This window comes from Sporothrix schenckii (assembly GCF_000961545.1).
Source record: "Sporothrix schenckii 1099-18 chromosome Unknown Cont38, whole genome shotgun sequence".
In the NCBI taxonomy this organism is placed as follows: Eukaryota; Fungi; Ascomycota; class Sordariomycetes; order Ophiostomatales; family Ophiostomataceae; genus Sporothrix; species Sporothrix schenckii.
Window position 1 is genome coordinate 377,872 of NW_015971139.1, and position 16,698 is coordinate 394,569.

The 16,698-nt window shown below is 52.0% G+C and overlaps 5 protein-coding genes across 5 annotated transcripts; 2 read left to right on the plus strand and 3 right to left on the minus strand.

The window, feature by feature from the left end:
- Positions 1 to 655: 655 nt before the first annotated feature.
- Positions 656 to 3,328, plus strand: SPSK_05940 (beta-glucosidase; the record flags this gene model as incomplete). The annotated part of the gene is made up of 2 exons (XM_016732648.1): positions 656 to 741; positions 862 to 3,328. The coding sequence occupies 2 exons, from the start codon at positions 656 to 658 to the stop codon at positions 3,326 to 3,328; spliced, it is 2,553 nt and encodes an 850-aa protein (XP_016591831.1).
- A 46-nt stretch (positions 3,329 to 3,374) lies between these two features.
- SPSK_06738 (uncharacterized protein) lies at positions 3,375 to 3,759 on the minus strand (the record flags this gene model as incomplete). Its single annotated transcript, XM_016733435.1, has 2 exons — positions 3,375 to 3,496; positions 3,552 to 3,759. The coding sequence occupies 2 exons, from the start codon at positions 3,757 to 3,759 to the stop codon at positions 3,375 to 3,377; spliced, it is 330 nt and encodes a 109-aa protein (XP_016591832.1).
- A 1,123-nt stretch (positions 3,760 to 4,882) lies between these two features.
- SPSK_06654 (uncharacterized protein) lies at positions 4,883 to 5,453 on the minus strand (the record flags this gene model as incomplete). Its single annotated transcript, XM_016733355.1, has 2 exons — positions 4,883 to 5,140; positions 5,361 to 5,453. 2 exons carry the CDS (start codon positions 5,451 to 5,453, stop codon positions 4,883 to 4,885), a joined length of 351 nt encoding a protein of 116 aa, XP_016591833.1.
- A 489-nt stretch (positions 5,454 to 5,942) lies between these two features.
- SPSK_06741 (uncharacterized protein) lies at positions 5,943 to 6,326 on the minus strand (the record flags this gene model as incomplete). Its single annotated transcript, XM_016733438.1, has 2 exons — positions 5,943 to 6,226; positions 6,320 to 6,326. The coding sequence occupies 2 exons, from the start codon at positions 6,324 to 6,326 to the stop codon at positions 5,943 to 5,945; spliced, it is 291 nt and encodes a 96-aa protein (XP_016591834.1).
- Positions 6,327 to 12,260: 5,934 nt separating this feature from the next.
- Positions 12,261 to 12,476, plus strand: SPSK_06817 (uncharacterized protein; the record flags this gene model as incomplete). Its single annotated transcript, XM_016733509.1, has 1 exon — positions 12,261 to 12,476. The coding sequence occupies one exon, from the start codon at positions 12,261 to 12,263 to the stop codon at positions 12,474 to 12,476; it is 216 nt and encodes a 71-aa protein (XP_016591835.1).
- Between the last annotated feature and the right edge of the window lie 4,222 nt (positions 12,477 to 16,698).

A 16,698-nucleotide genomic window follows, 5' to 3' on the forward strand; every position in this document is an offset into this window, starting at 1 on the left:
CCATCGCTCTTGCAGTTTTGGTGACTTTTGAGTCTTCGCGCCTTCTAATCTCGAAAAACAACGGAACGAGCTCGGTGGTTCTTCCCTTTTGTGCTTTTCCCCTTTCTCCCATTCTCATTGTCGCTTTCCTCGTCGTATGACACAGAATCGGCGCATCGACTTCCGTATCCACAAGCAACCCCTCACCGCGACTTCCTCTTTACAGCGGACGGCGAGCTGCGACTGTATCGGGCCTTCCAAGGTGGCTCCTTTGTTCACGCTTGGGAGCTTCTTGCCTAATCGGTTTCTGCGATTTCTTGGCCAGCCGCTCTTTCCTACTTAATGCTCGCGCATCTCCAGCCAAGTTGCAAGACCGAGACACAATAGAGACAAGACCGAGACACAGGACAAAGACAAAAAAGGTCAAGCTCCGGTTTAGACTTTAAGCTTTATTTACACATTCCGGCTGGCTTGTTTTCGGCCCCGTCTTTACCCCAGACCCTGACTGCGGCTTACGTACTGGTCTCTTCTTAAAAGCTGCATCATTGCATCATCTTCGCCACCTCCAACACATCGCGACAAAAAAGACACTGCAAACATCACGACTTTGGCAAGTCAAACGGCCAGTCAAGCACGCAGCCATTCTCTCATTCTCTCACGCTGCTACTCACACAAGATGGCTACGCCACATGAGACTACTCTGCCCGCCTCGAGCGGGAAGCGCCCATTGGACGACCACACGTTCCCTGGCCAGACTCCGGCGTCGCCAGCCCCCGACAAGACCAGCTGACTAGCCGGCCAGCGTGCGCGGCTGCCGTTCCTGCGCACACAGCGAGGCCTTGCTTTCACGGTGCTCTCCGTCTTGCTCATCGTTGGCGGTAGCCTGTCCCGTCTTGCGTCTCTGGGCAGCCACAACCATGTCGACGATGGCGGCATTGACAATGGCAGTCTCCTCCGCACACGCGACAGCAATGCCACTGCTGTCCCGGGCCTCATCACCGACGACACGTACTTTTATGGCGACTCCCCGCCCGTCTATCCGTCGCCCGACATGACGGGTGTTGGCACCTGGGCCGTGGCGTACAACAAGGCCGTGGCGCTCGTCTCGCAAATGACGCTCGCAGAAAAGGTGAACCTGACCGCCGGCGTCTCGTCCGGGACGGGCTGCTCAGGCACCATCCCCGGCGTGCCCCGTCTCAACTTTACCGGCATGTGCCTGAGCGACGCCGGCAACGGCCTGCGCAGCACCGACTTTGTCAGCGCCTGGCCCAGCGGCATCCACGTCGGCGCCAGCTGGAACCGCACTCTGGCTCGGCAGCGCGCCATCGGCATGGCCGGCGAGTTCAAGAAGAAGGGCGTCAACGTGATGCTGGGCCCCGTCGTCGGCCCCGCCGGCCGCACCGTGCGCGGCGGCCGGTACTGGGAGGGCCTCTCGGTCGACCCCTACCTGGCGGGTGCGCTGGTGTACGAGACGGTGACGGGCACGCAGCAGACGGGCGTGATTACGAGCACCAAGCACTACATTGCCAACGAGCAGGAGACCAACCGCCTGCAGTCGGTGCAGTCGGGCGACGTGCAGTCGGTCTCGTCCAACATTGACGACCGCACCATGCACGAGCTGTACCTGTGGCCGTTCCAGGACGCCGTGCTGGCGGGCTCCGGCAACATTATGTGCTCGTACAACCGCGTCAACAACTCGTACGGCTGCGCCAACAGCAAGACGCTCAACGGCCTGCTCAAGACGGAGCTCGGCTTCCAGGGCTTTGTCGTGACGGACTGGGGCGCGCAGCACGCGGGCGTCGCGTCCGCCCTCGCTGGCCTCGACGTCACCATGCCCAACAGCGTCCTCTGGGGCGACAACCTCGTCAACGCCGTCAAGAACGGCTCGGTGCCCGAGTCGCGCGTCACCGACATGGCCACGCGCATCGTCGCCGCCTGGTACCAGATGGGCCAGGACACCGGCATTCCCGCGCCCGGCATCGGCATGCCGGTTGACCTGACCCGCCCGCACCCCATTGTCGACGGCCGCGACCCGGCCGCGAAGCAGACGCTCTTGGACGGCGCCGTCGAGGGCCACGTGCTGCTCAAGAACAACAACCACGCGCTGCCTCTCCAGACGCCCAAGTTCCTGTCCGTCTTTGGCTACTCGGCCCGCGCGGCCGACCAGAACAACTACGAAGGCAGCGTGTCGGCCTGGGAGTTTGGCGCCGAGGCCGCCAACATCACCGACATCCTGGCGGGCTTCGTGGGCAGTCCGAACCCGCACCCGCTCGGCATCGCACCCAACGGCACCCTCTTCTCCGGCGGTGGCTCGGGTGCGAACTCGCTGACGACCGCCAGCGCACCCTTTGACGCGTTGACGCAGCGGGCCGGGCGGGACGGCACGCAGCTGTTCTGGGACTTTACCGAGCAGAACCCGAGCGTCAACGCCGTGTCCGAGGCCTGCCTCGTGTTCGGCAACGTCTGGGCCACCGAGTCGGTCGACCGCCCGGCTCTGTCGGACGACTACACCGACCAGCTGATTGCCAACGTGGCCAGCAAGTGTAGCAACACGATTGTCATCTTGCACAATGCCGGCGTGCGCATCGTCGACGCCTGGATCGACCACCCCAACGTGACCACCCTCCTCTTTGCGCACCTGCCGGGCCAGGCGTCGGGCGAGGCCCTCGTGTCCCTGCTGTACGGCGACGCCAACCCGTCGGGCAAGTTGCCCTACACCGTGGCCAAGCAGGCCGCCGACTACGGCGCCGTGCTCGACCCGGACCTGCCCGCGGGCGTCTTTGGCCTCTTCCCGCAGGCCAACTTTACCGAGGGCGTCTTTGTCGACTACCGCCACTTTGACGCCCGCAACATCACGCCGCGCTACGAGTTTGGCTTTGGCCTGTCGTACACGACCTTTGCCTTTGCCAATTTGGCCATCCAAAAGGCGACGCCCGTGTCGGGCGCCGAGACCAATCTGTTTGCCGAGTACCCGACAGGCGCCGTGCGGCAAGGCGGCCAGGCCGACCTCTGGGACCAGCTGGTAACGGTGACGGCCGACGTGCAGAACACGGGCCGCGTGGCCGGCGCCGAGGTGGCGCAGCTGTACGTCACGCTCCCCGGGGCTGGGGAAGGGGCGGATGGTGCCGCCATCCCCGTCCGCCAGCTCCGCGGCTTCGACAAGAGGCTGCTGGCGGCCGGCGCGACGGCCCAGGTCACGTTTGCCCTGACCCGCCGCGACCTCAGCTACTGGGACGTCGTGGCACAAAAGTGGCGGCTGCCGGCCGGCACCTATACCGTGCGCGTCGGCTCCAGCAGCCGCAACCTGCCGCTCACAGGAACGTTTGCCATTGAGGGTGGGTTGAGCTAACATGGAAGCATTCTCCAAGACTTTCCTGGATACGTTTGTAGTACTTTTAGATGAGGAAATGATTGTTTTCTTTTGCATTTCTTTTTTCCTTTTTTTGGTTACTCTGCTGCTTGTCGAGCCCTCTTGCCTCGTTCGGATAGGACACATAATTTTGTTGGTTGTCATCCTCTGTACATAGTTTTGGAAAGCAATATTGTTTCTACTGAACATCTCGCCCGCGTACGTTTCATTTTGCACATGCACAGCATGCCGCCCGCAAAAACACAGTCGTCGTCGTCTGCACAATGCCGTGTCTCTTTCGCTGACTGCATGACGTCCCAATGGGAGGCCATTGTGGTTCGTATGGGGAACATGCCACCTTTGTTGACCGCAATGCAAGTCACGACGTAGGATATGGTGCAGGCCACGACGCAGGCCACGACGCATACCATTATGGGGTACAGACGGCACGATGGAGACATCGTCGCCACACGATGCAAGCCAATAGGAGAAATGAGGCACAAGGCAGACGGCAAACGCCAGCGGAGAGTGTCATGCAAAGCACAGTCGCTGGCTTGGGCCACTGTTCATGCCGTGTGGCCTGCGTCTGGACGTCTGGACGCCTGGACGTCTGAGAGTTGAACCAAAGTGCTTGCATCGTTTTTGATCACGAGTGTCAAACTAACGGGCGTACTTGCTCCTCATTCGGCTGTCTCCTCATGCCGTCGACGCCTCATCCCAATTTTATTTTGGCCTGCAACATTGCCATGTGCGTCTGGATTGTTTTGGTTAGATGTGCCTCTGTGCGCACGCCCTGCATTCTGTGTGCATCGCGCCTCGTCCTCTTTGGTGTGTGTGTGCTTGAGTGTGCTTGAGTGCTTTGATTTCTTCCTTTATTCGATTTCAGACTTCCCCTCATTCTGCACATCTCCTTTCATCAAAATCAAAATCAAAGCTTTACATGATGTACTCCACGGTGTTGACAAAAGATGGGGATCGTCTGCGCACAAACACACACTTGTGCATCTCTGAAATTGCAAAGGGGACATTACGAATCACGAGAATATGCCACAATATACCACAATATGCCACATGTGTCTCTTTTTTATCACTCTCGGTGATTTTACCTTGTAAAGAATTGCTCGACGCCTGATATTGTCGTCGGATCTTCAGAGTGCCATTCTCACTCGCCGTTGATCTCTTTGACCTCCTTCTCCTCTTTTCTGTCCTGTAGCCGAGATTTGCAGGATCCGCTCGACTCTGATGATGGTCGTTTTGCACGACTCTTGGTCCCAACGGCATTCAGTCGAATGATGAGTGACCTGTCTGTTCCTTGCACGTCTCTTCTGGTCTCTCTATGAAATGTGACACACCGGCTGTTGCCTCAGTTGGGACAGAGAGCACCACCCAGTAAAATGAACTGGGAGCAGGATGCTACGGCATTCCCAGTCGAATTGATCTTAACAGCCTTGCTAAGGCTGTCAATGGTGTCTGTTTTCAGTTGGGATGTGTCGACGACCACGCGCCCGGAAGCTGGTCCCCGCAGTTGGTGATGGGAAACTGTTGGTGATCGTTCTAGACGGCTTGTTGCGCATTGTCAACACCACTAATTAGCGAGAGCATAACTCTAATAGCGATTGACTTCAATGAGCTTATGGGTGTTAAGCCTTGTTCCGCTAAAAACCATCCCAGGGCCCTCCGACCCCCCCCACCGTGCCCCGTCAGGCGCCCCGCCAGTCCCACCAGCCTAGCCACGTTGCTGAGACACTGCTTGAAAATCGGGCGCTCGGCGGGCACTGGCGCACGGAGCATGCCCGGCGTGCCGTTGTTGGCCTGTTTTATTTGATTTGATATATTTTATATAGATGTTAGCTCGTCTCATCTTTCCTGGCGATTCCTACCCTACCATTGTCGACCCTCGACTGCGGAATAGGGGTAACGAGAAAGGTGCCTCTTCGCATCCTATCATTGCGACCACAGAGGTGGCTCCCACAGAGATTTAGTACGCAAGGAGGAGGCAAGGCTCGACTTTGTGTGCCCCATTGCGGCATACCACACCGACGACACGGCCGGAGCTTGTCTCAGCAAGCAACAGCCAGCTGGACACCTGCATGAACTGCAAACCCTCAGAACGACGAGCGAACATGATAGGTGGGAAGGGAATGAAGATATGTAGTCCTCCATACGAATACGGGATTGTATGTATCCGTTTGCGTCCGCATTGGATCTGTTGTACTTTGTACAAACCTACAAGACGAAAACAGCAAATGGCCGGAGGAAGCCGAGTCCATGGAAAATTCCGTGGAGGACTCATAGACAAGAAAGACGTACGGCATGCTCCGGCGATGTATCAACAAGCAAAGTAGACAAAAGGAGACTGCGCAAGAAGTAAGGAATGGTGAGTGTCTGTATGACCATGCACTACGAGTGTCGTTCCGGAGCACACTCGGTGGCTTTCTCCCCTTTAGGAAGAGCGCGGGTCCAAAGTCAACAAACCCTGTTCGGCATGTCAAGGTCAAGGTCAACATCATGGTCAAGGTGGTCCGGTGTTGGAATCTCCATTAGCGGCCGTGGCAATGGTCTCGGGCTCGACCTTGCGTCCCTCTGATTTTCCACCACTTGATATCTTTTCAGCTCAGACCAGGCCACTAGGCACATCCTCTCGATCCTCCTCTTCCTCGTGGGTTGATTCTTGGCGAACGCTTCCAAGAATACCCCGAGAGACAGACAGGGAGAACAGACAGGCATTCCTCCACTCGCGAGACACACTACGCCTCCTGGTAAACGTTGGCGGACGCCACGAACGCTGGCCGCCGGCGGTATTGCTCTTCTCGGGAAGCTCGCGTCCATATCCCAGTCTACGGAGTCGTTTGGTGGTCTGTCCCTCGCGAGAGCATGAACGGTTGTCCTGCAAGTTGCCTTTACAAGGTCCCTCCTGGAAACTTGGCGAACATGAACGCCGTGTTCCACCGTCCTGTTAACGCTGACGCCGACGCCGACGCCGACACTTACCCTGCATCTTCACGATCCCCCTATCTGAGATAAGAGTCTCAATGCTAGTTGGCACTATTTTTGTCTTTTCTGGTGTCCTATCCTTCACCCCTTTTCACACTTATGTGCCTTTTCCCTTTTTTCTCTTCTGGCCTGCTATTTTTGGCGTTCGTTCCTGTTTCGCACCTTGACAGTCCATTGACCAATGAGATCCGTTGCAGACAAAGTTGGGAACAGGGTTCCAAGGCGAGCAGGGGATACTGGGGAAAGCAAGGGGCTGTACCGTTGTATCGGAGACGGGCTCGCCATGATCCCTGCTGAAACAAGTAGGGAAAGGCAAGCCAAGCGAAAAAAGAAAGGAAAGGAAAAGGCAAAGGAAATAGTACCGTCATCCTTCGTCACTGTATGTTGTACTTCGTACGTCGTACGCCCAATACCCTTTGGCCTGGCACTCGCCTAACCGCCACTGTCACGGAACATTTTGACTCGTCTAATCTTGCCGTTGAGGGTACTTTTGACATGCAAGACATGTCACTGGCGTAATTTGGTGACGATGATGGTGACAGTGATTGTGATGGTGACCATTTTCGTACGTGATTTTGGAAGAAAATATGGAATACTTGGCACTTGGGATGCCCAGAGCGCTGGCTTGTCGATCTCCAGAAACGGGGACAACAGACGAAACATTGTTTTTTGGTGTTTTTTGGTGTGTTTTTTTCTTCTTCTTCCCTTCTTCGCTGCACTACGTAGTTTGGGTTCATTGGCTGAACATCGTACTGCCGACTAGCAACTGTCGAAAGCTCTAGGCGAAGTTGCACAACAAGCAACTTCCCTGTAGTCATGCTACTTCCTGCAAGCCACAATGGTAGGTGGCGCCGGCGAACATTGCGTTTTGGGTCGACCGACTGCAAAAGACTGTACGGAAAGACAGGGCACACGGAGACTCCGGTCTGGCACAGTTTCGGCCATTTCGGGCTACGTAAGGAGGGCGTGGACTGAGCACAATGTTAACAGGATAACGCAAGTGACGAGATATAGAGAACAGAGAGAAAAACGTAAAATGGGGCCGAGACGGGCTTGTTTTCAGATATTTTTACAGGCGGCTTTATTGGGGTTTCCCTGTCGCTACAGTCCTCCGCTCTGTTTGATACAGTAGTGTTGGTGTTGACAAGGATGGCAACTGCTCGTGGGGGGCCAGGGCATCTTGAAAGTTATTAAACACAGACCACTTCTTTATCGTGGTTGGGTGCCCCCCAATACAAGACAGAGGGGGTTTTAGGCAAGGCGGCTCTCCCGTCTTTTCTGCTGCAACCACTTAACACGGCCTGCTCGTGCAATTAAAATGAAGAGGAAACTCAATCAAGCACCAATTTGAGACGAACCCCTCACCACACAAAGACGAGAGGAGACAGACAGACAGATAGAAATAAAGCCGAAAGTCGAAGCTTGTGCCATCTCCCATTTGCCATTGCCGGAAACCTAGGACCCTGCGGCAAGCACTGTCGATCCCCGAGCCGATTTCCAATATAGCGATGATGAAACTGGACGAGGACAGGAGGGGGAGGGCACGCTTTGCAAAGTACGAGGATGGCAAGAGAGTATATGACGTCCCCTCGTTTTGCCTCTTTTCTGAAGCTTGATCACCTTAATCCGGGTGATCGACCGGAATCCAAGCGTATCACGGTTTTGTCCAATATGTGTGTCCAATATGAGTGTCCAATATGAGTATAAGAAACACTGGAAACGCGGAAAGGTTGAAACAAATTGGCCGCTCAACCATGAACAAAATTCGACAAAGTTATGCCGAAAACACGAAACGAAGTCAAAGAAAAGGTAGGACAAAGACATCGTAATGGGATTGGTCATGGACCGTGGGGCTGGCCAGCTACCAAGGCCAGAGAGGGCAATCTATCTGGAATCTTGGAGCGAGAGGGGCAGAGTGCCGATGCGGTACGAAACCAGACAACAACCAGTCGGCATGGAACCGTGGCTCACTGGGGATCACTGGCACACTGCAGACATCGAGAGGCGATGTAGTTCGTAAGCTAGCAGATTCACAAAACCATGAGGAGACTACTTCATCGTACGACATATGGGTCCTCTGAAAATGGAAATACTACTAGAATTTAAATCACCGTTACAAGAACGTGCAGTAGTGTATGAAACAAATGCAACAAAAAGCGTCGAGTCTGCATGAAACTATTTTTTGAAGTCGTACTTTCACGTGGGCGGCAACTGCCACTTGACACTTGACCGGTTCTCAACTAGTTTCTCCTGTTTATGAACCTGTGATGAATACTAGACTGGCGCACTGATACGTTGTGATATCACAGGAGCAGCGAGAGGGGCAGGCACTCAATGCAGCGCTGCAGAGCAACTCTGCTGTGCAACCAACATCCAGTCACTTTCACCAAAGTTGTCTTCCTTTGGAATATCACTTGCGAGGATGGAGTTCTCTACAAAGTATAGTTTCCTGCACTCTGCAGTCGATCTCAGTTCATCTTGATATATTGTGGGCAGCATGTGGGCATACTGTGGGAGTAACTAATGTAATGCGATGCTGCATGTACGATATTGGAAGCATGTTGCGCGCATGAGTGGTCATCTTTCCATCGCGTTGGCCTGCAAGGTACGATCTGCCTGCAAACCACGATGCGCATCGTCCTTTCGCAAGACAAGCAGCGACAATCGGATGAACTGCTACAACGACATGAGCGAGTGCCGATAGAAGCAGTGCACGGTTGTATTTGCTCTTGTTTTGGCTATCAAACGAAGCAAAACGACAAACGACACAAACGACGACCGACAATGCCGAAGAACACATGCAGTCAAAGTCGGGGTAGATATCCGTAAATTGTCCTGTCCATTCCCGGGCGCCAACGGCTGATTCGAGATTCGAGACGGACAAACAAAATGACAAAATGTACTCCGCACTTGCTCTTCTTTTAATCTATTCTCTTGTGAAACGAAAGCCACTGCAAAACCAGGTCAAAGGGCAAAGGACCTTTTCTGCCTTTTTCATACCAAAAGACGCATGGATCACCAGAGCAGCCGCACGTAATTAATATCAAGCCGTTTAGAGACACGAATGAAAGGAAACAATTTTTTATAAAAATAAATAGAGTGAAGAGAAGGTCCGTCCATTGGTTTTCAGGCAGTTGCCGTTTCTTTTCTTTTCTTTTCTTCTTTTTTGGCCGGTTTTCGGCAACAGACTGTTCAACGGGAGAAGAGTTATTTGTCGAGAATTGTGGTCACCCTGTTGACTAGAGAACGGGGGAAGACAACTGACATACATCGTGGACACTTGTTTGCTGGGGCAGCGTACGTTATCATCGAGAAATGTAGCCTGGCGGTAGCAAATGTCATAAAATAGAAAGGCTGGTGCTGTTGCGCCCGCCTGGAACAATACGACGCTGCACTGGGACCTTTGTAGCGCAGTTGCTTTCACTGAGACTCTCTGTGGGTCATCTTGGGGGATATCCTTCACTGTCGCCCTGTTGCAGTCAGATACGCCGTTACAAAGAAGGAGGGTCCCGCTCGCTTGCATTGAAGCCGAAGTCGAAAGGCTTGGGGCAATATGAAGGTGAACAGGAGGGCCTGCAGGGCAATGCAAGATTCTGCAAGGTGCCCGTTATGCAGCCGGAGTTCATAGACCCAAACGGCAGTAGATGGTCCATTGCCTGGGAAACAATGGCTTCCCAAACAGAACTATCAAGCAAAGGAAAATTCAACGCAGTTGATTCGTATCTCTCGACCACCAAGACACACTGGCAACGTAAAGTAATATGTCTACGATGCAAAGAGGAACGGTGTGAAAGACCACAGAAATGTGCCGTTGACACTGAGACGCCAAAAATGACCGACAACAATAGGACACACGGACCGCCTGCTCATCTGCCTCGGCTGTATATCGCTTTACCTCGATCTGCCCCGCTTACCTTGCCTCGCTTGTCTCTCTCTGCCTTCAAAACGTATCGCCTTGATCGTAAGCACGCCATGGTGAGAGTGGTAACAAATGGCGACAGAGACGTAGCAATGGTGACAACATCGAGCCTATCGGTCACCGTGTGGGTGCCCTGTCCATTGTGCGCCTTTAATCAAGATGCCCCTCGACCATAGTGCCATCCAGAGCATGGCTTACCAGGACATACGACATAATACATGCCAGAACGTTGTAACGGATACTCCGGCCCAGGATGTGACACTGATACAACTCCACGCTGATACTCTGTAAAGTCGTCTTTTCATACCGGCCCTGGCTCGTCGAAGGGATTGTGAGACCGGAAGACCATCCGCTGGCCGAGTGCCGGAGGGGACAGGCCATAGGTGAGGGGATGATGGAGGAACGTAGGGACTACTTCGTACGTTGTAGATTTATGCAAAGCCGTTGTCGAAACAGCCGGTGGCATACAACCACCAGAAAACCTGGAAGGGATGTCAAGAAACTGCAAGAAACTTGGAAAACTACCGAGACTACGACGGCAGCGGAGAAAAAAACGCATCACAAAAACATGGACAGCAGAAAAAGCTTAGATATGCAGCTAACACAAGCTTGTCGAGAATAATAACGTGGCAGGTGCGGGATGTTGGACAATGGATACAGCTGTGTCGTGTTGGCTTTTTACCTGTTGGGGAGGGCAACTTATTACAGCCAAAACAGCAAAACAGCAAATAGCGATCCCGTGAGTTTTGACCTCTTGTGTGGTTTACCATACGCCGTATCTTGTTTACATATTGCCCCAACGGTACGGTGGCGGAACATTTGTAACCAGTGGAAAATTGATGTTTTAGTAGATGATGTAAAGTGAAGTAATAAAAAAATCCTTTTCTTTATTATTTTTTCACAGAAAAATTCAACAGATTTCTCCATCTATATGCAAAAAAAAAGAAATACAATAGATCTTGGCCAATGCATTAAGCAAAAGTATTGTTGTTGCCTGTTATTTGGCATTGCTACTCACGGGCAAGTTTGCCACAATTATGGCATTGTGTTTGCAGTCCAAGCTTTTGTCCGGGGCATAATTGGGCCTGGGGCACGGGAGCGCCCTCTATTTATCCACGATTCTAGTTTTTCTACAACTGTACTTTCACTGCGATTGACGTGCCGCAAGGGAAGAGGCGGACTTTTTCCTTTTTGCTCTTACATCGCCCCCTGTTGTTCAACGGTTGGCTGTCAAACGGCCGCGAAATCAGTACAAATCGGCCCTAATGCTTCGCATGTAAGTCGCTGTCGATCTTTTCTTACCACAGGTTAGCGCTGCATAACGAGGAAAAGGGAAAAGGGGGCAAGGTTGAAATGGAGAGCTCATAGCTATGATAAAACCACGCTGTAATTCTCCGATTGGGAGGGGGAAAACGATCTCTCCTTGTCCTTGACTTTTCCGTCGTGGATCTTGAGTTTAAATTCCAACAAAATAGTTGGGAAACGTTGGAAGCTACGACATACATTTATGGAGCACGAGAGCGGAGCGCTATGCTGATCATGATCATTTTGCCTGCCCCTCTAAACGCTTTGGTCTCTTCATGCAATCGCTGGGGCTCATTTTATGCTGCAGCAGACAACCAAGCTTTGGTGACGGGACGTGCCCAAGTTGACTTTTGTACGCCGTATGTTGTACTCTGTTCTTTTTGGGTTCTATTTTTTTTCTTCTCTTGTTACTTCAACTAGGATAACAAAGACAACTCAAGCTGACAAACTCGACTCCTAATGCGTGTCGAATGGAGGTGTGTGAGTTTGAAAGTTTGAAACCGACGTAAACTTGTTTAAAACAAAATCTCAAGACACAGATGACTTGTCAATATGAAATGACGAAAGTGTTTTTATTTTATTTTTCTTTTAAAAAAAAAGAAGAAGACGAGAAACCGACAGCTAGAAACCGAAAACCTGATGACATGAAATCACGATTGCTTGAAAACATGACAACTTGACAACACAGAGAAAAACAAATAAAAACTGGAAAAAATGGCCACCTGCGATGCATTGGCGCTTGTTTCGATTGTCCCAAAGAGGAAGGGTTTTGCGCTGCTTCAGAACTCTACGCACATGGACACAAAACAAGAGAGACGACAAGAGAGTCTGACACTTTGTCTGCAGCTCTTCCCAATGCGTAACATGCTCCGGTCGACGGGCCCTAAGCCTGCAGCGTCTGTGCCCTACGAGGGTCCCTGGGATACTTGAACAGCTTTGGTCAGTTGGTCCGTTTCCTTGGAAAGATGTTTGCCAGACAGGCAGCCAGACAGACATCCAGACAGACATTCAGAAAGGTGTTTCATTGATACACACTTTCCCAAAAAGATCGTCGCTGCAGTTGGCCATCACAATTCACAATCGTTGCTTTGTTGTTTCGTTGTTTCGTTGTTTCGTTGTTTACCGTTACAAGTTTTTCCGTTGACCACTCGGTGAATAGCAATCGACGGTGTGACATACTCTGGCCACCCCAAGTGGAAACACCGCCAACTCAGAGCATCCAGTGGCAATGATGTGACACGCGAAGCCGGTGAGTCTATCTTGCCTTTCTCTCTCCGTCTCCTTTTCGTTTACTTCATTCACCCTCTGCTCAGCACTTGTACTTTATACGGCTGCAAGCGAAGGCTTGGCAGCAGGTCTCGAGCCTCTTTCCTCGATACAACGTGGGCGAGTTCGGCGAGGTACCCTGACAGCTTACCTCACCCGCAGAGTACAAAATACCGGCCGCTGTTTCAATTTTTGATGTTCAGAGGCCTACATATCTTACGACTTCCAATGTACGGTATTTTGCCCAACAGACCTGGCCTGCGCTCCTCCTGCAACCGCACGGCAGCGCACTGGATCGTGTTGCACATATGCACTCCGTTAATCCTGCCGCAACTCTCTGCGCCCCATAAAAGAAGCAGAAGCACTGTCACGGCGGGTGCGAAAGAAAGGGCGTGTGCTGTGCAGCATGGGGCTTGCGGCGTGCAGCAAACGCACATCTGTTGTTGGGGGGATGAAATAAGAAGGAGAAGAGGAAAAGAAAACAAAAGAACGAGAAAGTAAATAAGCACTTGTTGGCCGTTGGATGTGGGCTGTCTTTCCCTAACTGTCGAGCTAACATTTTTTTTTGTCGCTGTATGGATTACGTTCCGTATTCACTTGTAGTTTTGGAACAACATCTGCGTCGTCCTTGAAATGTAAGATGTACGAATATATCGTACATCTTTCTCGTACGAAAAACCTTGTAATTGGTGCGTCATGATTACATCGAAAAGGAAAGAATACCCGCCGCTATCTGCAGCTGCCCGTTTTGGGGAGAAGACACAACGGCGGCAGTTGTACTCCGTACGACTCTATATTCTGCCAAAAGGAAAGAACACCACGTAAGAACACCACGAACACAGCGCGAGGTTGTGCCAGGAACGTCAGGAACGACCGAAACAGCCTACTGTGTAAGCGACGACACACGTACTCCGTTCGACGTGATACGTCCCCCATTGCTCCTTCCTGGCCTCGCCCTGACCTCGTCCTGACCTCGCCGTGCCCCACTACCGACCGGACCCTGGTCAGGTCGATGCTGCCCAATCGGCACAAGCGTGGTTTCAACATGGGGGAAGGAGATGGGTGGGCGGGGCTTTTTTTTCTTGTCGTGAGGGGCAGGAGCTCAGGAGCAGAGAAAATGTCTGTACATCGTTCTTTCGTACGTCGTATTGCTCCATATCTTCCTCTTGTCCTCTCTGTCAGTTCAGCCCCCTATTCCGGACTCCAAATTGTCCACAACAGGGAGGACAGTCCCAGGAACGTGTCTTGGCTTTGGCCCAGCTTTGTGTTCTCGTTTGTCTATTTCTCCTTGGCGGATGTCACGATGTTTTGACGGGGGATCCGCGACGGCCAAAATCAACACGAAGGCCTTCTGAAGTCTTTCGAGATGCTGCACTCCCGTCGAAGCCGTTGAATCCGTGAGTATTTACGTCTTGACCCTCCACTGGACTGGTCCCTGTTCATTTCCACGTTCTCTTCACCTCTTTGGCCACCGTTAAACCTCGCTTACCATCTTCTCCTGCTTGCCTCTCCTGTCGTGTTGCATTGCTTCCTTGTCGATATTGGTAGCTGACGCTGGACGCTGAATACCGACAGACCGAGACGCTTTGATCACTTGCCGTTTCTATTTTTGCCATTTTTGCACTGGCTTTCGCTTTTTGCTTACTTTGTTCGCCGCATCTCTCACAAGACAAGACAACCAGCGTTTCTTGTTTTCTTCGCCTTCCTTTCTTTACTCCGTACAAAGCACTCCGTGCTCAGTTTGTTTCTCCGTTTCGTTTCCGTCTCGTTTTGCGCTGAACAAATTTCTTGGTAGCAAACAGGATAATCGAAACAACACGAGACAACCGTTCATGCGGAACGAATCGGCTGCGATCTGGGGGCCTGGTCTGGGGTTGGGCCACCACCCTCTCTCGGCTGCTCTTGCCCGAGAACTCCAACGGCTGCCTCTCGCCCGTGTAGCATCTCTTCTCCTTACACAATGTCCAAGCACTGCGAGTGAACCGACGCCTGGGCAATCTGCATTCTGTGAATGAAACAAAAAGAAGACGGCTGTAAACAATCCCAGTCGTCTTGCTATTGTCTACTCCCTGTCTCTTCCTTCGCTTCTTACTACGTGCACCGTTGATAGCCCGTAGTCCGTAGAGTACGACTTATGTACTCCGTATTCGCAGCACTCTGCCCGGTGCTTCAACTAATTCTCCTAAGGACGGAACAGAGGGTCGTACCGCGGACGGGTCCCGTTCTGAAAAGAGGAAAGAGCGTCAAAAAAGAAAAGGTCGAAGCAAAACAAAAAAAGCCAGCAATAAAAAGGCACTGAGTGGGGAGCCTCCGCCAAATTCCTACTTTCGTTGTTTAAAAAGAGAAAAAAAAAGACTACGTCGTATGGAGTACATTCCGCCCGCAACGAAGCTTGTCTCCAAACACGATGCAACATCCTGCTACGAGGGCACGTTTTTTTCTGTTTCCACCTGCACTCCTACAAGCACGGAGTACGCCGTCCAGAATACATCGTACTTGTTTTTCGATTCGTTTTCACGCGCTCACTTCTTGCCGGGTTTGTTGCTTTTGTCCTTACTATTTCATCTTTATATACGAATTATTGACTATGTTTCTGCGTAGCGCCGTTTTCAAACCCAACTGCGCGGTCCAGGCCTTCACCAGCCAGTCACCTCCTTCACCTCCACTTACACCTCTCCCTCAAGCTTTCTCCGTGCTGCAACCAAGCACCTTTTTCAGACCTGCCCCGTCCAATCCGGTTCGCTCCCCTCTCTTATGCTACTCCTGCACCCTTCCTCCCCATGTTCTTAATACCGTCTATTAAGACAGCACAAGCTTATCACAGCTACCCCCAAGAGACCAAAAAGTGCATGGAGAGAGCTCCTCGTCGTCAATCTCCCCGTTTCTCAACTGCCTTCCATATCTCCGTCACTGTTTTTTTACTTCTTGTCTTGTATTTACAGCGCCCAGTGTATTGTGCCATTGGAACAAACCGACGCGTAGCTGGAACGTTCTTGAAAATAAAAGAAAAAAAGCCTCCGCGATCGTATAAATAATAGTGACGATAAAATAGTACAGAGTACGACAGTGCCAGAGTGCCAGGAACAACCCCGTCTTCCCCCCTTGTCTCCTGCACGCCCTTGCCACCATCTTTCTCGCCTCCCTTCCTCCTTTTTATCTCCTTGTTCTTCCCTCCCCTGGGCCGAAAAGGAAAGACATGGGAGCCGCCTGCTTGAGGTGGATGGACCCGCCGCGCCTAGAACCTCTAGCTAATGGTTGAACATGGTAGTCTGGGTCTTGTTTTTCTTTTACAGTCATGTCATAGCAGCCTCTTTATTTTTATTTTTCAAGTCTCCCACAAACGTCGATGCTATTGCCTTTTTATTCTGATTCTTATTTATCGTCACTTATCCCCTCCTTTAAAAACTTTCACCGTTGTTTTTCACTGTCTGTCCCTCCCATCCGCTTGCTATATCTCTCATCCACAAATTGCCACTCGGCTACGAATTACTTCCTCGTAATACCCCTCCTCTCACGACGACCACGACTGCCATAAGGACGACGACAAGACACCCAAACCGACGAGTCCCGAGACGCAGTGCTGTTGTGTCCGCCCCTGGAACCGCTCGGCTTATCTACTGGTGCTTGCCATTTCATGGGGACTCCATTCTCCATACACCCATATATTAGAACCCCCCCGATATATATCGACAACGTCTCGTCTCTCCCGCTTTGGACCTCTGCAACTCGTTTCTGTCATATTTTTTGGTTTGCTCGCTGGAACGTCGATTACATTTAATTGCTGGCCGTTTTGTTTTACTCTTAATTCTTTTTTTTTTCTTCACTTAATTCTCTTCCCGTTTGGACCTATTTCCTCTCCTCCCCCACCCCCTCGCTCTCCCGTTTC